The sequence below is a fragment of the Hipposideros armiger genome, unplaced genomic scaffold, assembly GCF_001890085.2.
Source record: "Hipposideros armiger isolate ML-2016 unplaced genomic scaffold, ASM189008v1 scaffold_830, whole genome shotgun sequence".
Lineage (NCBI taxonomy): Eukaryota > Metazoa > Chordata > Mammalia > Chiroptera > Hipposideridae > Hipposideros > Hipposideros armiger.
Genome location: NW_017732180.1, coordinates 234,714 through 258,563, shown reverse-complemented (window position 1 = coordinate 258,563; position 23,850 = coordinate 234,714). Strand labels below are relative to the sequence as shown.

Below are 23,850 nucleotides of genomic sequence, written 5' to 3'. Positions count from 1 at the left end.
AACACCTACATCCTAGAATTGTTGTGAGGCTTAAATGAGATCGTTCTTAGAACCCACTTATAATAACGCCTTGCTTTCAGTATGAGCCCGATGTTAGCTACCATTCTGACTATTGTCAATACTGACCAGGCGTGTGACCCTAGGCAAATTGCTCGAATGCCGGCGGTGACAAGTTCTGTTGCCTGCAGCCCAGGCAGCAGCCATTGGACTGGGAGCTTTGTTGCCTTGCAGGAACACGTGCCCAGCGTTGCTAGGTCTCCCCCTTTTTAAAAAAGAAAAGTGAGAAATCTGGACCTGCATGTGACGTCACCTGGTTCTAAGACATTGGCAACAATTTCAAATATTTCATCAATGTTACAGGCAAAAAAAAAAAAATTAAAATTAAAAAAATATAAATAAACCACAGCATGAATCACCCACAGGCCACCACTTGGCCACCATGTCTTATTATAACACTTCCTATCTAAGGCCTCTACTACTTTAGGTACATTTAAATCCTTGTCCTTCTGAGAATCATAATTCTGTGTACTCTGTAAAGAATGACAAAGCCTCTGAGGCACACGCAGATGAAGTGTTAGATACAACGGTTGGTAACCGGTTATGCTCAGAGAGACACACACCAAGCGGGGGGGAATTTCAGAGTTTCCGCGTGTCTGCGGTTTCTCCTCTTGTCCAAAGCCGTGGGTGATGAATCAGCTCCAGGAGGTTCTCGCTGCTCCGTTCTGGGGTCTGGAAAACATTGTGGCCGGAATGCAGAATAGCAAAGATCCCCATGCACTTTTGAAACTGTTAATATGGCAGAGGGAAACAGACGGACAGGAAAAGCCACGCAGTTTAAGGGGCCAACCGTATCTGCCACCATCTCCCGAAGGCAGTGAGTCCCCTTGCTGCCTGAGGGGTTTCCTTTTTGCTCCCTGGAGCCCGATTTGAAGGTGAGCTTGCGTTTCCCAACAAGGCAAGTGCTGTGTGCTCCTGGCCTGCGCTCGCATTCCAGCTGCAGCCGTTCTCTGGGAACAAGGGCTGTTCTGTGTCGCTGGCACCCCTCTGTCATCACCCAGTGCCGCCCGCCCGCCTGCCATGCACACACCCTGCCTCATCTCAGGAACTCCTGACCAGGAGATAAGCTCCCTGTGAAGTCCTGCGGGGACATCCAGAGAGAGGGGACAAAGCCCCATTGTGTGAGCACCTTGACAGGGACTAGATCTCAGAAGGAGCTGAGAAGGCTCAGGCATCCCTGAGGAGGGAATGCAGGAAAGAGTGGGGTGGGGACAGGCTTTCTGGGGCAGGAGGGAATCCCTTCTGCGGACTGGATGTTTTGACCTTCCAAATTCATATATTGAGATCCTGACCCCCGACGGGTGGTATTAGGAGGTGGGGCCTTTGGGAGGCGATCGCATCCCAAGGGCAGAGCTCTCGAGAATGTCATGTGTACCCTTATAGACAAGACCCTGAAAAGCTCCCTCACCCCTTCCGCTAGGCGAGGGCACAGCGAGAAGACAGCCTTTGCTCTTGGACTTGTCAGGCTCTAGAGCTGTGAGATAGAAGCTTCTGTTGGTTCTAAGCCACCCAGTCTATGGGAGTCAGCCAAAGCAGCCCAAACGGACTGAAACATACCCGACTTGAAGCTCTTTCAGGGGTGCAGAGCACGGGCTCTGCATGCATCAGACACGTGGTGCTGGCTGGGTTTCAGAGGTCGGGGTCCCACTGCTGGTTTCTCACTGGCTGTCTTTGTCCCCTTAGATGCTTTCAGTCTTGCATTAGCCATGATACGGCGCAGGGGTTCTCAGGCTTCAGTGCACATAAAACTCCCCCAAGGGCGTTTAATAAAAATGCAGATTCTTTGGAGACTTGCCCAGGGATCCTGAGCCCGTACGTTCATGCTTTAGAATCACCAGGATATTGGTTACGGGACCCGTTTCTGGCCACCTGCCCACCCGAGCACCAGTCCCGGCCCCATCCTGTGTCAGGCCTGTGTTTTTGAGCAAATTATCCTCGCCGAGCATCGGTTATCTGATCTGTAGAGTGGGGAGCCTGATACCTCCCTTGGCAGGACTGCAAGCATTCCGTGTGCTTGGCACAAAGTAAGCATTCAGAGCGTGGTAGCTAAATTTACCCATCTCGCTGCCGTCGAGTGGAATCGGTTTAGCTGGTGTCTATAATAACTCACAGTTCAGAAGAATTGTGGTTGAGTAGCGTTGGGTGTGGAGGGGCATGTCCTACTTAGCCTTCATAAGCCTGGAAAAAAAAAAAAAACAAAAGGAGGATTATTTTGGAGTCTTTAACCATGGGCCAGACATCTTAAATTCCTGGTTTTATTGAATGTTCATGACAGCCTGAGATGCCAGCGGTCACCGACGGCTAACAGGAGGTAACCGGTGTTTATACCTGCTAAGCTGGTGTAATTATCATCATTGCCCCTTTTCACTTACCAAAAAGGTCCCAGACAATAAATTCAACATGGTCCCACCTAGTTACAAAGTGTAAATGAGAAAAGGAAAGCTCACAGAGGCAAGACGTTTTGCCCGAGGTGGAAAGTCTCCTAAGTGGTTGATACCTGCTGAGTCCCCAGCCCCGAGGATCTCAGAACAGACCTGTTAGGAGATGGGGCCTTTTAAAGAGGTGATTAAGTTAAAGTGAGGACTTTAGGCTGGACCTGATCCAGTCTGATGGGGGTCCTCGTAAGAAGAGGAATTTGAACCCACAAAGAGACACCAGGGGTGCTCATGCACAGAGGAGAGACCGTGTGAGGACAGCGAGAAGGTGGCCAAGGAGAAACCAACCCTGCCGGCACCTTGGTCTTGGACTTCCAGCCCCCAGAACTCTGAGAATACGTTTTCTATTGTCTGAGCCACGGAGTCCATGGTTTTTTTGTTACGGCAGCCTGAGCAGGTTAATATAGTAGATACACATGATTTAAGCCTGGGGCCGACCCCAAACCTGCACTCTTGCCCACTGGGTGAGCCTTCTTTGTCCTGTGCCAGGCCCAGAGTACAAGTGACGGCATCCATTCAGGTCCCTGGCTTGGCATCCAAACTCAGCTTCCGTTTAGAGGTCCCGTGGGCCCACGTCTCCAGCAGGCAGGAAGGCTGTGGGTGTTTCATTCCTTTGCGTTTCTGACGCCATGACGAGTTCATTGCACTTCCTGAGACACCTGGGGTGTGACGGCGACTGAGAGTAAGGCCCAGTATCCCCATGGTTGCAGCTTTCTGCTTCTGTCACTCATCAGAGTGCCAGTCTTCTGAATCCTCACCCTGGGCGTGTCTGTAGAGGCAGAGGTGATACCGTGGGGGGCCCATTGTCTACCTGCAGACTTGATGGGGAGGTCTGGCTCTAAAGGCCTTAGTCACAGGATTGTCACCTCCACACCAAAGCCGTTGCTGAGCACTCAAGAGCAAAGGCTCTCTTAACATCTTCAAAGCGAAGGACACGAATGCCCCTTCCAGCTGCTGAAGCTTAGCTCACGGCTCAGCACCCACCAGGAGAGACAGAAATGCCTGATGCATGCATGGAATGATAATAAACAGGTTCCTCCTCGCTCTCCACCTTCTTACGAAAGCTTAATTGCTTGTGAAAATTAGGCCTTTGGCCTCCGTGGGCTTGAGAACATCTGAGCCTGGCTTCCCGGCCTCACAGGCACGACTTGTGAGGCGCAAACAAGTTTCATCTCTCCAGGACCCGCGATCCCGCCTCTTATTTAAACAGTCAGCTTTGGGAATAGGAGTGTACACAGTCACTTGCAGCTCATTTCTGTCCCCCTCACGGTGCCCGCCAGGCGTAGCACTGGCTGCTGTGTCGGAATTCAGTGAACGTGCAGATGGATGGGTTTTGTTTTTAGTGATGACACAGGTGCTGATTTCCATCAACCGTGTCCGCGACCTTTAAAAAAAAAAAAAGACAGATGCTGAAAAAGGGTTCCAGTCGTTGTTAAGGTGGCACCTTTCAATTGCTGTCAGTATTCTTTTGATAGACATCGTCCAGCTTCCAAGGTCACTTTGTCTGAGGGGGGCCTGCGTGCTCAGTAGAGCTGCTATTAAATGACAGAGCACAGGTCTGTCGAGCGCAGGGCGCTAGGATCTAATCCTGGCTGCAGCTCCGTCTGGGTTACCTGGAACAGGCTCCTGGAGCTCCCTGGTCATCAGTTTCCCCATCTCTATAACGGGGATGATGGTAGTGTCTATGTCATGGGGTTGTTACCCGGGGTACATGGGAGTGATTACAGATAGTGAGAAAGCCAGTGCCTGGGACACGACCAGAACGCAAGAAGTTATTATTACTTAGTTACTAACTTTTACTAGTATTCTTGACTGTTCTTAACCTTGGTCAAGTAATACGGGATCAAGTGTAGAATAAACCAGAGGAAGGAATCTGCCTTGTTCTCGGGGCCAGAGGATTCTGCGTAATCATTCCCATGAATGCTGCTGTGACGGCATCTACGTACATTTGGGAGGGCCGGTACGTTTGGCAAGGAGGGCGGACGCCTCACTCGTAGGTACTGCAAGATCCTGATGGTCAGGTACTCCTTTGCCTGGTGTAATGTACGACCTGCACAGGGCTTGGCACACAGTAGGTCCTCAATAAATCATAGCTATTTTAGTTAGTGCTTTCAGGTTCCTGGGGTGTAGTATTTGCAGACTTAGGGAGAGCATGTTAGCATTTCATTGCCACGGCTGGAGTGTTAGTACAATGCATTTTGGTTCTATCAAGGTCAATCTTTGGGAAGGATATCAGTTGTTGCCACAATGATGCTGTTGTTGACACGGGCAGACCTTGAGATGTTGGGGGTTTGGTTCCAAACCACCGCAACAAAGCGAGTATTGCAGTAAAGCGGGTCACACAAATTTTTTGTTTACCTTTCACATAGTTGGTTAAGTCTGCACTAGCATGTCTAGAAAAGCAACAGAGCTTAATTAAAAAAATACTTTATTGCTAAAAAATGCTAACCATCATCAATCAGCGCCTTCAGCAAGCCATCATCTTTGTTGGTGGATGGTTCTCACCTTCAATTTGTAAAAACGCAATATCTGCAAAGCACAGTAAAGCGAGGCTCCGCCTGTATCACAGATCACCCCAAAACTCAGTGGCTTAAAACACTAAATACACGTTCCCTCCGTGTCTGAAGGTTGGCTGGGGGTTGGCCGATGTGGGCTGGGCTCGGGTTCAAGCTGCCAGTTGGGTCCAGGCCTGCTTCACCTGCCCCATCCTCCGTGGACCAGCAGGCACCCTGGGGTATGTTCTTCTCGTGCTGATGGCAAAAGCATCAGAGGCCATGCTCAATGTCACAAGCACATTTTGGACTCCTGCTTAGGTCATATAGGCTAACCTCCCGTTGGGCAGGCCTGAGGTCAGGGACGGGGAAGCTCACTCTACCAAGACATGCCAGGTCCCATGACCAGAGGGTGTGGCCACAGGGTGTGGCAGAGAATGAGGGCCAGGAATTCTGCCCCAATTCAGTCATTGCAATACCTGCTGTGAAAGGGTTTTCCTTGCTTTCTGGCAGCTCTATGGTTCCTGGTACCCGCATTAAGATTCTGGAAGCACTCCATCCACACTGGGGCCTCCAAGCACGTCGCAAATCCCCCTTTGGTCTTCAGCAGCCTCGCCTCTGACAGACAGGAATTTACTCTACTGTAAACCAGCAAGTCCCAGTTTAGACAGACACGATGGATTAGGCAGACAGCGTCATTGACCCGGTTCCACTTCGTTAGCCTTTGCAATTAAGGAGGGTGCTGCCGAAAGAGAGACCTCGGGTCCACACTCATACCCGTTGTCCTCCGGGCTGAGCCTCTGAAGGGAGAGTCTGATATCTCAGGTCGGCACGGAGGGAGGGGAGCAGAAATCTGTTGGCGAGTGAATCCTAAGTGTTAATGACATGGCCACTTGTGAGCCCTTTATCTTCTTGGCTGGGTAATTAACATGCTAAATGGATAGCATTTGTGCCTTTGTCTTCCAGAAGCGTTTTAATTTTAATGAATATTGGACCCCTGACCATGCGCCCATGGGGTCCGGGATCTTGGAACATCAAGTAAAGAGCCTGTGCGTCACTATATCATGATCAGGTTTTGTCAACACGGTTTGACGCGGGTTTCCTGCGGTTTCCCGAAGCAGGTCTTTTCCAGTGAAGTTGTTCTTAGGGGTTCAGGATGGCACTCTCCCCTTTCCACCCCGTTGGGATTCTGAGCACTGAAGCATAAGCCACAAACAATGGCCAAATGGCCTGTGAAGTACAGCTTAATTAGTCTGGGCACACACCCAACAAACGCCCCAGTGCAGTGCTTTGCAAGGACGCGGCTTTGAGAATGAGGCAAACGTTTGAGATGCAGCTTCCTATCTTCCCGTCAGAATCTCGATGGTGGGGTCTGAGTGGAGAGAAACAGACACACACTGACTCTGAGCTGAAAAGCAGATGGGGCATGCACTCACTAAGCCACATGCCTAAGACCTGATGCACGCTGCCCGTCACACACCAGGAGGGTGACCTTGGTTCCCACAGGCAGATGTCCCTGCCCCAGTGTGCTTGCTGACACAGGGAAACCGGAAATCCAGGGTCCGCTCCCCCTGTGTATGGGTGGCAGGGGCTGGCTGGACGGGGCTCCAGGAGGGGCAGCTAAACTAGGGCGCCTGCTAACTCGACAAGAGTGGCTGAGGAGGGTCTCACCCATCACCACTGCCAGGTGGTGCTAGCAAGGGTTGGAAGAGAGAGACCTGAAATATTTCCTTCAAGAATCCTCCAAGTCCCCCAAGGCTGCAATGTGGGGGGGGGGAGAAGCGTTCCTCTCAGTATTTTCCTGGGTCTGAGGAAAGTTCAGTGCCGGCTAGACTGTGAAAACTGGAGTGCGGTGTTCTCTTGGCTGTTCCCTTTGAGCTACACCCTTGGAGAAATGTTGGGAATTGGACTCAGAACTGAAGTTGGGGGAGGGGACTAGAGTCCCCCACCTCGAAAGAAAAGTCAGAACTGACCAGAGCTGAAAATGTTTCTGGTTTCACGGCTCTTAGACTCATCAGAATGATCATAAATAAGCATCACTGTAAAGATACCACAGAGGAGTGATCAAGAAATGAGTGACAGCTCACCTAGGGGAAGGGTTTCAAATGTTCTGATTTCTCAGTTCTTCGTGTGTGTGTGTGTGTGTGTGTGTGTGTGTGTGTGTGTGTTGAGAAAACATGAGATCTACCCTCTTCACAGAATTTTAAGTGACAATCTGTATTGTTGACTATGGGTTCTGCTTCGTATAGCAGATCTCTAACCAAGATATGGGAACATCCTAAATACCCATCCAATGGATGATGGAAGAAAACATGGTAGGGTGTAATATGCAGTAACATTTAGCCTTTAGAAACAAGGAAGCCTTGCCATGTGCAACAACATGGAGGAACCCTGAGGGTACGTTGCTCGGTGGCAGAAGTCAGACACAGAAGGACAAATCCTGCACGACTCCCTCTTTCTTTCTTGTTCACCGTACAGGCAGTAGGCTGGTGCTAATTTGCACGGCTTCCTAAAAGCCTGCATGGGAAAGTCGGCTCGGCTAAAGCAAAGCTGCTGACCTGACCGAGTTTGCACGTCGTGCCCATTCTCTCTAGGAGGCAGCTCGAGGTCGCTGCCCCAGAATGCCAAATCCACGACGGTTAAATTCAGAGCCGACATTGTGCAGACAAAAATAGCCTTTTATGTGCCGGGTTTCCTGTTTTCCTTGGAAACGTCTTGCTGAAAACCACCACCTCCTCCCCATCCTGTCCCTGCTCTGTACCTACCCTGTCTCCCACCCAAGGAGTTCATGTTTAATGACCCGAGACATGACCGCCGAGCATTTCCAGTCAATTGGCTTTTGTAGGGCGAATGAATCGGACTTTTCTCTGCCTCCTCTCTCCTGAAAAGCATCTTCCCGGCCGATTGGAATGCACTGTGCAAACCCAGAATTAAGTTCTTCTCTGTCTCCGTCTCATTCCTTCCTTCATTCTTTCTGAGATCGGACAGACACAAGTTGGTTGCCCTGCCCCTCCCTCATCGGGGCTTTACATTCTCCCAGGGTTATTTCTAATCCTCTTATGGACTCACCTCCTTCCTACAGAGGGTGTGGGCATGCTTTGAAATATTCAGCAAGGGTGCTTTTTTCTTATTACTTTACACGTCATCATTTTGCATGATTTCCATGCAGATGTCCCCTTAACCTCTTAAAGAAAAATTGAGCTCCTAAATCATCTAGGTGTTAGGAGGGCTTTGGAGATGGGGCCACACTGTTCTCGTGTCTATGGGCTGGGGGAGACAGAGTTGGGCACCCCCCCGCCCAGGGGGTTGCTTAAGCACTGAGGAGATCTAGCTTTGTTCTAAATGATGCTGGGCCCACCACTCAACGTGTATTTTCTCTTTTCTTCCCACAGGACCCACACCCAAGCCCGCTGATCACCCTGGAGACCCAGGTCAGTACCTTTCCGTGGTCTTTGTCACTTATCTCTGCCTTGATGTTCCTGTACCAGCTCTCCAGGGAGCGTTTGTGCGACCTCTTGGCTCCGTGGCTCAGAAAGGAAGCATGCTTGAACAGGACTATGAGGGTGCCTTCCTGCCCTGTCGGGGTGTGTGCATGCATGCACACATGCGTACACACCAGCTGATTGTGTGTGTGTGTGTGCACGTGCGCATGTGCACACATGCTTGTGCAGACCCAGGTGTCTGAAAGCACCATGGAAAGAACCACACCCATTTCTTTTGAGGTGTCCTCTGTGTTTTGCTTCTGTCCAACAAACAAGAGATGGTGAGTGGAAAGGGAGAGAGGAGATGGGGAAACCATGCAGCCGGGATGTGGTCGTTCTCTCATGTCTTTGCATTTGGAGAACTTTTCTGTCTCTGGCAGAGAGGGCAGCAGGACTGGCTATGAGCACAGGCCTCAGAGTCCAGGAGACCCAGGTGGAATCCCAGAGCTGCATCTTCTTAACCTCTTCACCGAGAGGTCACAACCTCTCTGCCTCGGTCTTCCCATCTGGAATATTCCCTCAGTGAAAGTGCTCACCTTGCAGGGTTGTGATGACAAGGACGGGGAATGGTGACTCTGAAGCCATCAGTCCTTGGGAGTGCTAGCTCTTTAAACCAATAGAACTGTTGTTACCTTTCCAACCGCGCTTGAAAGGGGCATGGCTTTGGCTAGACCGTGTCCTTAGCTCTGTGGGTGGGTCAGAGAGGAAAGAAAGAAGACAGACAGGATGAGGCCACCCGGAGACCCGCTGACAACTGTCGAGCATCAGAGACAGGCGAACCTATTGGAGCATTTCAAGGCTAAATGGCAGCTCCCAGTGGTTCTGGAACTTTCTGGAAGGGGCCACCTGCCCCTCTCCGTCTCCCCCTTCCTCTGTGGGCTCCGCGCTCTCACTGACACCCTGACTCCTTGGTCTTTCCAAGGGGGACAAGGAACACACCCACCCTACTCCTCTTTCCTTGATCGGGAAGGGCAGATGTGAGGAATGTGGATTTTCAGGGTTTCTTTATGTTCTTCCGTCCTCGCATTTCCCGCACTTACACCCACTTACATCGGCCTCAAGGATGACCAGACAACAGAGCTGGCAGGAAAGAGCGCTGGGTGGGACTTCGAGGGGGTTGAGGACCCAGTTTCCTCCGCCTGTTCGTCCATCCCCTGGTCTGGTTTGTCCCAAACTTCCGCCGTTCACATATCGCCTCAGCCCTGTTTGCCATAGATGAATTGCAGCTGCTTTATTAAGTCACGGTAAAAATACACTTTTCTTTAAATTAGCGTATTTCACTTTCAGAAGCGTACTTATCCTAAGGTAATGGTTCCCAGCCAGGGGCATCTTCGACCCCCAGAGGACGTTTAGCAATGTCTGAAGACGTATTTGGTTACCTACCCTTGGGGGATGGGATATACTGGCATCAAGTGGGCAGAGGCCGGGGGTGCTGCTAAACATCCCCCAACGCACAGGATGCCCCCCAGCAAGAACTTACCTAGCCTAAAATGCCAGTAATGCTGCAGTTGAGAAATACCAGCTCAAGCAATAATAATATTGGTGAAATTGCAAGTTTGACAGGCTAGTTATATTTTTTTGCAAAATATTAAAATGAATATTAAAAACATTTTGAAGTTCCTTTGGGTGGCCTCTGAAACCGCCTGAAAGTACGCCCCGACGTACAGGGGCCACACTTTGGGAAACGTGTCTCTCCCCAGGCTTACCCAGTGGATTATGGGAGAGCTTCCAGGACGCCTTAAAAATGTTGGCCCTTTTCTTCTTGATCAGTCCTTCCCCAGTCAGCCCATGAAAACCTCTACGGGAACGAACAGTCACCTCCCAATGGCTTTGGCCAGTACGTTGTGAGTGTGACAGCTCACTTCCACACGGTGACCTCTCTAAGAGTCATGTCCATTAGCTCAGGGGACCCGAGCCTCGGGCACAAGGCAGGCTTTCTGCACTTGTGCCCTGCCATTGGGGAAATGACTCAGTTCGTCCCCAAACAGCACTCCATCGGTCGCATCTGGTTCTCGGTCTTTGGGGAGCCGTAGGATGTTGTTGTCTTTCCCCGAGTGCTGATTTCCCGTGTTAAAGAGACATTGGAACCCAACCAAAGCGCCTTTTTTAAAAAACTGTTGGCACAAGCCTGTGGCCAGATCTTGCTTTGTGCTGGGCCTCAGCCCAGCGTGTGACTCACAAGGGACTCTTATTTGGCTTCCTGCAGGCAGGTTAGACAAGAGGGGCAGGGAGGGGTTTTCTGGCAGAGAGCAGTGCCCCAAATATTACCCATATGTCACGAGCAAGATGGCAGATGTGGCTGAGCTTGGAGGAGCCAGCCGTGCAGGGGAGCGGCAGATGTGCTCCGAGCCCTGGGCCGGGGTTGACTTCCTCCCCACAGCACCCATTGTTCCTAAGAAAGATATCACCTGTTCCATCCTGGGGCACAGGTGCCACAGGTGGGCCTGCCTTTTAGATTTCACTGCCAGCGATGTCCGTATGTCACACAGCAGTGTCTCCGCTTGCCCAGGGCCTAGCCCTCATGGGACCACTGGGCCACCTGGGGGCCCTCCCCTCCTTGCATCCCTCTCCCCGTGTTCACTGCATCGGCCCCTGCCCGTGCTCGGTGACGCTGTTCCCCGCAGCTGTCCTGAGTTGGGGGAGATGGATTGGCTGGCTGCTGAGGACATCTCTAATGCTCTTTCCATCAGCACAGCAGAGCTTTGCATCTGTTGGCATCAGCAGGACTCTCTGCTTAATGGCCAAATGGATAGAATGAGGAAAAGGTGGCAATCTGTGGTGTCAGCTTTGCCCTCAGCAGGCGGCCCCTGGGGTGTACCGAGAAAGCCCCGACTTGCAGCGGCAAAAGCTTCCCTGGTCTCCAGATGGTTCTTACCATGGAACCAGGTGATCTAGAAATAGGGGAAAACAAGTCTGAAAAAAGTTTGAATTTGGTTATCAGCTTGGTGGCATTATCACAATTCCTCACTCACTGCCGTTTGCCGTTTGCTGAGAACTCACCTCTCCCATTGAATCCCGGGATGCCACAATGGCATAGGTGTTCTTAGGACACCCGCTTTCCAGATGAGGAACCTATGGGTCAGAGAGGTTAAATAACTTGCCCAAGGTCACACAGGAAGCATATGGCATTAGTGGGTGTCAGACTCAGGGCCCTGTGGCGTCAGAATCTTACCTTCTCAGCCCCTGTCCCATTTTTCCAGAAAATAAGGTTGGCTTGACTAGTAGAAAGATTTGCTAATGATCAGGCAAAGCTGGGGCAGTGGGCTTGACGGTACAGCCCAAGTGATTGATTGATAGATAGATAGATAGATAAGGTAGATAGATGATAGGTAGATGGTTGGATGGATAGATAGATGATTCATGGATAGATATATGGATAGATACATGGATGGACAGATGACAGATAGATAGGAGGCTAGATAGGCAGATGATAGGTAGGTAGGTGGACGGATGGATGGATAGATAGATAATAGATATGATAGGTAGATAGATAGCTAGATAATGCTTTGTACTTAGATAAATAGGTAAAGCAAGAGAGAGATGATGAGTGGGTAGGTATATAAATAGATACCGTGCTTTGCAGTGAGTAATTCTTTGACAGATAGATTACCATAAGACTTATAGGCAAAATGGTTTAAGCAATGGACCCCACTGAAAATTTATTTGCAAACAACAAAAATGAAACCGCTCCCTGTGCATCAATAGTGTTTTGATCAATTTCAGTGCTCGTTATTTGATTCTTTCCTTCTCATTGATCCGCACGGTGGATTATCGTGTCTGAATGCACTCCAGTTGGCAAGGCCTCTTGTCATTTAATTTTAGCTTTTCTGCCTCCCCCCCCCCCAACCAATAGCTTCATTGTCAGTTAGTTAATGGCCTCCACTCAAACACTGAGGTACCCGGGGAGTTGTCATAAAGGAACGCTTCAGGAGAGTCAAGAGTTGGGTGTTGGTGCGGTTGGCTCTGTGTAGAGGGGAGCAAACCGTGGTTGACTTGAGACCCCTGAAGATCAAGGGCATTAGGAGGAAAACTGATGGCTTGGCTTGCAACCACCAACCAGGTACTTCCTTGACTTTCTTTGACCAGCCCACTAGGGGACTAAGAGGAGAGAGTTACATGATAGTATTTAAAGATGGTGCCAGGGCCCTAAGGATTGTGAACGGGGCTCCATGAGGTAAATGAGTAGTGTGTGAAAGGAAATTAATACTTTAGAAACTATACTTGTGTAAATCCACCCATCCATTTCTTGTTCAATAAATAGTTTTTGGACCAGGAAGAGGCCAGGTCTTGTGCTAGGTGCTAAAGACATAGCAGCGAACAAGAGAGAAGGTCTCCTGCCCAGAGCACATCCATTCGGGTTGGGGGGCGTCAAACAGTGAACTGACAGATGAGTAAAAATGCCGCTAATTTCAGGTGGTAACAGTGAACAGAAAAAACCAGAGTGAACAGAGTGAACTGGGCTCCCTGGGGGGAGTTATTCAGGGAGGTGTCTCTCTCTCTCTCTCTCTCTCCCTTCCTCTCTCTCTCTCTCAGCAAATTTCCAGCTTAGCAGGTGAGATTTCAGCCGAGAGCTTGCAGTTGAGAAAGAGTTAACCAGGCAAGGAGACCACAGCAATACAGTTGTGAAATGTGTGCATATTATTCCTGACTTCCTATAAAAATGACGCCAGTTTTCCTTAGACTCAATTAAAGCGTTATTTCCTTCAAGCTCCCTCAATGCCTTTGTGTCATTATAACGTCAAGATGAATAAGGAGTGACCTTGTCATGCAAGGGTGAAAGTAAAGGACTGAGGGGGCAGAAGGGAGGAACAGGGGCTTAGATTTGGGGCTAACGTCCAGGGCAGTCGTTCTGACGGGACCAAGGGAACCTCAGATCTTAGCGATGTCATGCTGAGAGTGGGGGTTTAAGGTGAGAAATCCAGTTAGCATAGATAGTCCTCGTTAGCTGACTCATGTTCAGTTGAACTGTACCCTCAATCTAAACCAGTGGCTCTCAACTCAGCACATTTACCTCCCCAGGGGACACTTGACAAAGTGTCATTTTCGATTGTCTCAGCTTGGGGGCGGGAGAGGGTGCTACTGGCATCTAGTGGGTAGAGGCCATGGGTGCTGCTGCAAATACCCAAGAAAGAATTACCTGGCCCCAAATGTCACTAGTACCAAGGGTGGGGAGCCCTGGCGTAACCCCGTTTGCTCTGTGGACTGTTTATTTTACAAAGACAGCCCCAGCCACAAGATTGTGACTACATAGAAAAGTGTGATTTGTTCCTTCCTTGGCGTTCTTTTGTTTATGTTCAAATGTCACCCTCCGTGGTTCATGCCAGGTTTGTCCCGCCCCCATGACACATTCATCCCCCAGAGTCTCTCGGTCTGTGTTGACACTGACTTTGCGCGAAGAGTGACGAGTCACGATGCGCGTGAGCATGGGCACAACAGTGTATGTAAAAGGAAAACCACTTCTCAGACATGGCTTCCTGAGAAATTTATGGCTCAACAGTGCAGAGAATGTGCAGCGTTTGAAAAAAACACCTTAAAAACCCCAGCCACTCGGCTGGGGTTTGGAGAGGGGCTGGCCAAGGCTTCTGAACCAATGAAACAGGCCTTGTGAATAACTCCACTTCCAGGCCAGGCTCCTCTGCCGGAGGCAGACCACGGCCTCCTCTGTGCAAACGCCTTCCTCCTGAATCTCTTCCCCCGCTGCTCCCGGGATGAAAGCAATCGCTGTCTCCTTGCCTGTCTTCCAGCTCTGGGCTTCGATGAACCTTTTCCTGCGTAGAGCGCAGTTTGGGGAGTAATGACGGAGCTTCCGAATGGCTCTTACCTGAGTCTCCAGCCCATTAATTCTTATGGTGCCCAGCATCTGCTGAGAGGACCCTGAGACCAAATTGCTCCTCAGCCCATCTGCTGTCCCCGCCGCCAGCCTCCTTGGGGGGAGCGGAACCTCTCTGCAGCAGACAAGGCTGGTTTGGGGACAGGCCAAGTCCCTCACCAGTGAGTTTTCCCTCTTGCTAGGACTTTAACCAGCCCTGGTAAGGAGGGAGGGGGCAGCTAAGGAGGTAGCCAGCTGGACCATTGCCTGGGTGGACTCAGCTCGCTGGGCAGGGAGGCTGGACCCGGCCAATGGAAAGTTCTCAGGATTTGCGGTCCTGTGGCCACGGGTGACTAAGGGGAACAGTGTGATGCAACATCCACGAGTAGGCAGCACCTCCCCCAGTGTGCAGCCTCACGCCCCGCTTTGAAAACTAGTGTTGAGATCGCATTTCCCCTGTTCCCGGTGGGAGCCGACTTTGCCCAGGATGGGGGAGGTGAAGCTGCTTGCCCAACAGAGAAACCAGGATTTGAACCTGGTGGTTTAGCTGTCCTTTATCAGGAACTAGGTCCCCACAAGACCGGTACTAATCTTGGCCCCATTTTACAGATGAGCCAACGGAGGCCCAGCGACACCAAGTTTCCTTTTAAAAGTTACACAGTCAGTAAGTGGTAGAGGCTGGATTAGAGCCATGTTGCAAGTGAAACGTTGTCTTCTTCGCTGCTTTGTAGCTAAGATATAATATAGATATAGGTTATCGATAGAGAGTAGATACATAGTTCTAGATCTGTAACTTAATTACATATGTGTATGTGATGTATATACATATGCAGTACATTATGTATACATTATACATTAGATATAATCTATACCTAATTTATTTGTATATCTAATGTATACCAGGGGTGCCAAACAAATGTATAAAAGTGGACACTTGGGTCAACATTACACAAGCCGTAGTTCACCGTAATCAGAAGTGTCTGCACGCTGATGGGAACCACTTTGAGCACCTCTTGAAACTGCAGAAATCAAAGTGACTTGTATTCATCTTTTGTTATTGGTATATATTGAATGTTACAATTTTAATACAGTTTTCCTTTCTTAAAATGTGTATACATTTTTTTTGGCACCCTCTGTATATACATTATATTGTATACACTAATATATATAATATACTGTATAATAGACTGCTAAATATAGATTAGATATAGGCATTGAATATAGGTATAAGTATAGATTAGATGTAGGTATAGAATAGCTATAGGTATGATGTAGCTATAGATACAGATACAGTTACAGGTATAGTTACCGATATTGTTACAGGTAAACAGAGGTAGAGACCGAGAACTGGGCCACTCACTTGGCAATCCAGAGCAGATGGTCTTGGCAACAGGTGTCCACAAAGAGTGAATTCTGCTCTGGGCAGGAGCAGAGCAATGGTACCTGGGGCGAAGACACATTTCCCCTCCAGCAGGTGGGGTCTTCTCACGGGGGCCGCCTCCTTCACTCCCGCCGCCCCCATTTCAGGCTCTGAGGCAGAGAAGCCTGCGGTGCTGCCAGCTGAGCAACAGGACAACATTGCAGTTTTCCATGGAATTACAAGCTGAGGCCCAGTCAGGAGGCACCGCTGACGATTGGCATAAATATCACCCGTACCGTGACCTTTGAGGCTTAGACTGTCCACTCCACGGGGCTTCAGGGCAGGGCCGTGCAAACCGGGAGCCTCAAAAGAGAAAGTTCCAGAGCCAGAATGTTCAGGCTGGATTGCAGGGTTCTAGTGATCGTGATCATTCAGTCAGGAAAATGGCTTGCACATGAAATAGCCGCGTGACGGGAGTCCAGGGGTATGAGGGACATAAACACCTCCACAGGGCCTAAGCTTGTAGCAGTTAAGAACTAGAAAGGGCCTCGGATGCTGCTTATGACAACATTTTTTTGCATGTTGTTGTCTCTGTGCCCAGGACGTCGCTAAGCGCTTTTTATGCGTGATGTCCTGTGATCGTGATGGCAGTGCATGGGGAGGGGGCGCTTGCGCTCCACCTTTGCCGGGAAGACACTGAGGCACTGAGAGTTTATATACTCGGTCCAAGACCCTAGCTCCCCCCGAGCAGCAGAGGGAAGGCTGTATGCCTCCCAGGCCTTCGTCTCCCTCCAGCAGATTTGCTCAGGCTTCACCAGGTCTGCCCGCCTTTGTCGCTTGCACGTGAGAAAACCCAGAATGGGTTGACAACCTGCATTCACTCAGCATCTTAGCAGCAGACTGGAGCTCCTCCACCATTGCTAGTCAGATGAGTAGCGCGGGCTTCCTGGCGACGCAAGATCAACAGTCCCGCCGTCCTTCACGCAACCCTCGCTGATGCCACCGTGGGCGTGAGAGAGGTCCTGGCTGAGAGGGAGCGTGTTGGGTGTCTTCCATCCCCCGCCCCCAGTAGATTCTCTCTCCACCCTTCTCTTCCCTTCTTGGAGCCCCCAGAGGCTGATTTTGATGGATTTCATCAACGTGGACGTCTCATTGCTTTTCCCAAGAGGAGGCACTGGCGGGAGAGGGGAGGGTGGGAGGACAGTGGAGTGGGGGTCATTTTCTGTGAGTGGACTGTGTCCACCTCTGACCTGCTGGGCTGCCATGCCCCCTAGCTACAGCCTCTCTCTCCCAGACCTGGTAGCACTGCTCCTGGGTGCTGACAGCCCCCCGACTGCGGCTGGCTCTGTGGCACACACCCCTTTGATGGCTCCCCTTAGCAGGTCTCTGTATGGTCCCCGCGATTATCTGATTATCCGTTAGCAGCATCTGTTTGCTTCGGGGCCCCTGACTGAGCATTCAGCCTGCCTCCAGCCCCTCGCGAACACAGCACTGCCAGCGGGGTTTCCCAGGGCAAGTCACTGTCATTCCAGGCTATGTTTTGATAAACTGGGGGGTCTTCAAACGAAGAAAGGTCCCAGCATGGACACGGGTAGATGGTGAAGCTCTTGAAACCGAATGCCCAGCTGTGGGCGTAGGAGCGTTTTTCTGGGCAGAGGATCATAGCTGTTATTCTATTTGTGTCAACGTCCCCACCAAAGCAAGCCAAGAAACACACATTGTAAACACCACTGGACTAAATCAAGTATCTGAGGACCTAGATGAGAAGAGATGCCCCAGGCAGGGGACGTTTGCTTTGAGTCCTATGATCACACTGCGCCTGGCTGTCTTGGCCCCAAGGCAGTGAAGGGCTTCCACGCCCTGGGAGGGACTAAGGTCTAGGGTGACAAGGGGGAGGGGCAGGCCTGCAGTGGCTCCCTGAAGCCCCAGAGGAGACAGACAGACAGACACAGAGAAAACAGCATTTCTGCCAGCAAGCAAGGCCTTTGCAAGACCCATTTCTCGCTCTGTCACACCTCCAGGAAATAGAAGCGTCCTAGCACTGGAAACCGACTTCTCAGAAGTGCCACCGCCTGTCCTTTGCCTCTGAGAGCCACTGGGAGGGCCAGCACGGTGCCATTTCTCCAGCCCCAGGGGTGCTGGCTGGGAGCTGGGGTGCTCTCTGCCAGCTGGAGGGAGAGGTGGGGCCCATCCAGCTCCCGCCTCAGTACCTCCTCCCTGCCGCGTTCAGCTGCTTTCTGGAAAGGAACATCTTATTAATAGTAATAACCCCTCTCATTTTCTTCTGGGAACTGCAGCTTTTTTCCACCGAAAGGGAGAGGGCTGGATGGAAAACTGGAGTTAGCTCTGGCACATGTGCCGGGCGGGTGGGACCGAGGACAGAGGTGCAGTTTGTCTGTCCTGTGGAGGAAGCCCCCAGCCGGCTAGCTTAATGCTGGAAGAAAGAAACCCCGGCTTTAAAGGGCCCTCAAGGTGCTCACTGCCCTGGTTATAATCGGGCCCTGGTTATGGGGGTGCCGGTGGGGACTTTCTCATTATGGGGTCCTAGACCCACAGGTGAATGCGGGCCTCCTGATGGCCATCTCCAACCAGCCCGTGGGTTGAAGGGGCTTTGGTGGGGAAGGGAGCTGGAGGATTTTGTAAAAATTGGAAGGTAAAACCACACTGAGCTTCAATGTCAGCTAGCGGCAAGGACCAGCTGCCCCCATTGCATGAGGCCCAGGGACACCTCTTCACGAACGTCCCCCCCTGGCCTGCTGCAGTCACACAACCCCCCCGACAGGCCCAGGGGTATTGTGTGGGGTGCTCACCCCCCCCACCCCTGCACAGGCAAGGGTCTAAATGCCCCTAGGTCTCGGCTGCACAGTGGACAAGGACAGGCTGGCCCTGTCCGCCCCGGGCAGCCACTTGGTGAGGCAGGGAAGAGCCTTGGGGACCGTGCAGCAGACCACCCGGCTTCACTTGCTTGCCCTGCGACCTTCGGCTGATCTCTGTGCCTCAATTTCTTTAAAAAACACGAGGGTCCCAGCAGCAGCTGCTGCCTCCCAGGGCGCCGGGCTGATCAGATGGGTTGGTGTATATTATACGACAGAGGCAGTGAGCACCCGGTGTCACTCATGGTCCCGGGCTCGAACCCTGGCCTCTTCCCTGACTGAAGGGCTCACCTGAGAAATTTTCAGCCTTTCGAGACTCAGTTTCCCTACTAGTTAAAGCAGCCATGACAACAGTTATCTCCTTAGGGCTCCTGAGAGAAGGAGCTGAGGATGCCTCGTTGTCACTTGTAAACATGAGTGCCCCTCCATCTGTGATTTCTCTCTGGTGTCGGGAGCAGGCCGGGGCGTGAGGGTATTTGTGCTTTGTGCTCTTTCTGGAACATTCTTCCTTCTCTGCTGGGATGGCCGCTTCCCTCTTTGCAGAGACAGAAGTAGCATTCGTTACAATGCCCGGATGGTTTTGGCCACCGAGCCAGGCGCGCGAGGTCAGGGATGAGGCTGGGACGTTTTCCTGCATGTGTGATGGGGGACAGTCGAGTGGCAGAGGCAGGGACCATCCTTCTCAAGAAGAAACGCATCACCAGCTGGCCCCGTGAGGCTCACCTCTGCCACAGGCCACCAATGCTGCTGTTTAGACCTGGCTGGGCAGCGGAGCTGCCCCGCGAGGGAGGGTCCCCACCACCGCTTCTTTAGACCTGCCGGCTGCCAAGACCAGCTCAGCAGCCTCACGGCGGAGTGCGGACAAGGTCTGTCAGTCCTGGTCTCCTGCCTCCGGCCTGTTTGTCCCTCACGGGCCTCCCTTCCCCAGTGCCGCCTCGTTCATCCTGCCGATCCACCAGGCTCGTTCAGCCAAAGCACCCCTGACGTTTTAGACAAGATCATTCTTAATTTTGGGGGCTGTCCCATGCCCTGTGGGATGTTTAGCAGCGTCACTGGCCTCCACCCACGAGATGCCATTAGCACCCCTCTCCCCAGTTGTGACAACCAAAAATGTCCCCAGACATGGCCAAATGTCCCGTAGGGGCCAAATCCACCGTGGCTGAGAACTCCTGGCCTGACCAAGGGTGGTGTGCAAGTCAATGCCAGCTGACTGTGTAATGAAAGGGTGCTCGGTTAGGTGAAGTCCCCTGGGGGAACCTTTCCCTGCGATTGCCATTGGAATGGAAGTTGTTCCTCTCAGGTGACCTCCTATGGGCTGGGTTGTACCCAAATTAGAATGAGCGAAGCCATTCAGTGCAGGTGGGACGAAATACCGAGGAAGGCTGTCATGTTCCTCCTTCTGTTTAAAAATCCAGAAAACCCAGAATCACAGAAAAGAGAAGGGCCCCTGGTGCAGAGGGGCTCCTGGGTGGTGAGACCCCAAGTCCTGGCTCTGAACCATGGCAGCGAGAAGGCTGAGTCCCAGGCGGGGCTCAGAGCTCTGTCCTCTTGAAGACGTGGGGCTGGCAGATTTGCCGCCGTGGCTTGGCTGGCCCGGGAGGGTGTGGACTTGCCTGACACCCGGAAATAGTCTGTGGCTTTGGGGCTGATGCTGTAACGTGTCCAAACCCACTGGTGTTTGTTCTCTGGTCCCTGGACTTTCACTGTAATGCGTTGGGACAAGCTGGCCTTCACTCCCCGGGCTCCATGAAAGAGTCCTGTGTGCAGAGCGTTGGCCTGAAAACAACCAGGCCTCCATCCGCTGCTCCGGCTATTAGGACTTTCCGTGTTCGTTTGTCCTTGGACGCTCCTCCACCCTGTCCTCTGAGGGCGGCTGGGGCTGGAAACATGTTTGTTTCTCACTTTTATTTATTTGTTTGTTTATTTTTAAATGTTCCTTTTGGACCTTGAGATCTTTTTCTGGGTTTGTTCTTCGTAGTTGCTATTATCGATGTTGTATATCATGTACTATTGTATACGAGGTCTGCCAATTAAGTTTGTGAACTTGTTGCAACAGCGTTGCTAGACTTTTTTGACATCAGAGGGATTATTCATTATGAATTTGTACCAACGGGACAAACAGTGAACCAAGTTGACTATTTGGAAGTGCTGAAAAGGCTGCGTGAAAAAGTTAGACGACCTGAAATTTTTGCCAACAATTCATGGCTCTTGCATCACGACAATGCACCAGCTCATACGGCACTGTCTGGGAGGGAGTTTTAGTCAGTAAACAAATAACTGTATTAGAACGCCCTCCCTAGCTCACCTGATCTGGCCCCCAGCGATTTCTTTCTTTTCCCAAAGGTAAAGGAAAAAAAAATTTTTTTTTTAAAGATTTTATTGGGGAATTGGGGAAGGGGAACAGCCAAGTTGTTGTCCTTCAGTCTTAGTTGTGGAGGGCACAGCTAGCTCAGCTCCAAGTCCAGTCGCCATCCAGCCGCCTGTCGGCAGCTCAGGGCAGCTCAGCTCAAGGAGCTGTGTTCAATCTTAGTTGCAGGTGGGCGTAGCCCACCATCCCATGAGGGGGTCGAACCAGCAACCTTGTTGTTAGGAGCACGTGCTCGTGCTCTCACCAGCTGAGCCATCCTGCCACCTATTGGCAGCTCAGCGGCAGCTCAGCTCAGGCACAGCTCACTGGCCCATGTGGGAATCGAACCGGCGACCCTGTTGCTCAGAGCTCACGCTCTTAACCAACTGAGCCACTCAGCCGGCCCCCAAGGAAATACTGAAAGTAACACATTTTGATGACATTCAGGACATCAAGGGTAATACGATGACAGCTCTGATGGCCATTCCAGAAAAAAAGAGTTCCAAAATTGCTTTGAAGGGTAGACTAGGCACTGGCATTATTGCATAGCTTCCCAAGGGGAGTACTTCAAAGGTGACCGTAGTGATATTCAGCAATGAGGTAGGTAACACTTTTTCTAGGATGAGTTCCCGAACCTGTCAGGCCTCGTATGTTGTATTATCATGCTACTATTATATGATATTTGATGGTGACAAGTGCTGAGGGGAAAAGTTAGGCAGGAGGGGGTTGGGCCAGGCCAGGTCAGTCGAAGAGGGGTTCCCCTGGACTTTGGTGAGATCAGAGAGGGCCACGTGGAAATGGGGCAACGTTTAAGTAGAGACCTGAAGAGCACGAGTGGGCGAGCCCTGCAGAGAGCGGCCAGTGCAAAGGTCCTGAGGTAGAGTGTGCTTGGCATGGCCCATGCACAATAGAAGCCACTGTGGCTGAAACAAGAAGGAGCAAGGGAGACGGGTGGAGGTGGGCTCTTGTCAGACCTAGAAACAATTGTGCGTTTGCTCCGTGCTGGCAAGTCTTTGGAGGATTTGAGGCAGAGGAGAGACGTGGCCTGACTTTTGAAAAAGGAGTTGGCTGCCCTGACGAGTATGTAGTGTAGCTGGAAAAAGGGCAGGAACAGGGAGATGGACAAGGGAGGAGGCTGTGGCGGTTTGTCCAGGGTGGGGAGGCCAAGCCACGTGGCTTGATTCTGGAAACTTCTGAAAGGAGGGCCGACTGGACATACTATGGATTGGAAGCATATAAAGCAATACAAGCAGGCGATAAAAAATTAATAAAATCAAATAATGCGGAAAGTATCAAGTGAAAAGTCAACCTCCTATGTCCCTTTTTCTAGTGTTCAGAGGTAACTACAATGAACAGTTTTCTCATTTCTCCGTCCAGATTTTTTTTGCATATTAATGTGCGTGTGTGTGTGTGTGTGTGGTGTACCTAGGTAGAGATTTTATTTGTTTTCTCAAAGGGGAAGCTAATGAAATATATTTTGCAATAACTTGTTCCTTTCTTTATATCTTCGACCTCATTTCATAGCAGCTTAAATCACTCATTCTCACTGTGTTTAACTGCCTTCTATTTTGCCTCGCTATTTCCAGCACCCAGCATAGTGTCTGGTAGGTAGTAACTCACTGTTCAGCAAATATTAACTGAATGAATTAAATAGTCTGTCATCTACTGAATTGATTTCCTGTTGGTGGACATTTAGGTTGTTTCTCCCCACCCCCCACCCCCATCTTAAATAATGCTGCTGTTGTGCACATATCTTTTTACAACTGAGTGTGTACATCTGTAGTGGGAGCGACTAGATTTGGGGTCACTGGCTCAAAGGCTATGTGTGTGTGATATTTCGACAGGCGTAGCTGGATTGTCCTATCCAGGGGTTTCTTCAAAACACCTATCAAAGTGATTTTCTGTGTCAAGCCGATGGGTAAAAATAGCATCTTGGTGTTCGGATTTGCATTTTCGATATGAGTGGGTTGAGGCATTTTTAAAAGTGGTATCTGCTGATTAATTCCTTAGCCCCGTTCTCCTGAGCGACTGATGGCAGCGTTCTCATCCTCGGCCCCCTTGGAGATGTCCTGGATGACACTAACAAACACTGGCAGACCCCTTACCATGTGCCATCACTGTGCTAAGAACTTTACAGTGTTAAGTCGCTTAATCTTTCCATGAGCCTCAGGAAGGAGGTGTGGTTAGTACCCTCGCTTTCAGACAATGAAACTGAGGCTTGGAGACACGCGAGTAAAATAAGCCACCCAGGGTCATGTGTCGCGTGTATGTGTCGCGTGTAGAGGGTAGGTGGGGAGCTGGCGTTGGACCTGGGCACAGCTCTTAACCACCCAGTCCTGTAGAGCCGTGGAACTGGTAATAGCCATGACTCTCCTCAAAGGCTGAACCACCCTGATGCTTGGGAAACAAAGCCAAAGCATCCCCTGGCTTTGGGATAAATGGACTGGACGCAGGTGTGTGGCCACGCCACGGCATGGGGCTCCAGCCCGTGGTGTGAGCACTGGAGACAGAGCTCCATGCTCGGCGCCTGAAAGACACCCGAGCCCTGAAGAGCACATTCGGTGACGTGGCCAAGGCCACACGAGAGAACGGAGTCACCTTTTTTCACACTGAATCATTACTTCCTCAGCTGCACTACAGAACTGGATCTGGGTGTGTCAGTGGTTAGAATCGTAGGCTGGATCAGTAGGTGGCAAGATGGACGGAAGACGATGGACAGATGGAAGGAAGAAAGGAAAGGGAGGGAGGGAGGGAGAGAGGGAAGGAGAGAAGGAAGGATAGGTTAATCATAGACAGCTATCATATCTCAGTTCATATAAAAAAGTCCCTGCTAGTCACCGAGCATTGCTTCAGGCACCAGGGGTTGGAAGACGAAAGACCCGTGCCCTGCACCGAGGGCGCGCCCATCTAGAGTGGGGTGTTCCAACCTTTTCTGTGTCACAGACCCCTTTGATATCTGATGAAACCTATGGCCCCCATCTCTGAATAATATTTT

At 50.9% G+C, this 23,850-nt stretch overlaps 1 protein-coding gene and 1 long non-coding RNA gene across 2 annotated transcripts in view; one reads left to right on the top strand and one right to left on the bottom strand.

Moving 5' to 3' along the window:
• The window catches only part of XYLT1 (xylosyltransferase 1), a gene marked incomplete at its 5' end in the record, with an annotated part of 333,684 nt that overhangs the window by 102,593 nt on the left and 207,241 nt on the right, over positions 1-23,850 (top strand). Inside the window, one exon of the mRNA XM_019629188.1 lies at positions 8,377-8,415. Coding sequence (XP_019484733.1) covers positions 8,377-8,415 — 39 coding nt within the window. The remainder of the gene's footprint in view (positions 1-8,376; positions 8,416-23,850) is intronic.
• LOC109374527 (uncharacterized) lies at positions 499-6,340 on the bottom strand. Its single transcript, XR_002122400.1, has 3 exons — positions 5,464-6,340; positions 1,615-2,235; positions 499-729 (listed from the first exon to the last, which is right to left on the bottom strand). It is a non-coding gene; the product is annotated as an uncharacterized LOC109374527 (long non-coding RNA).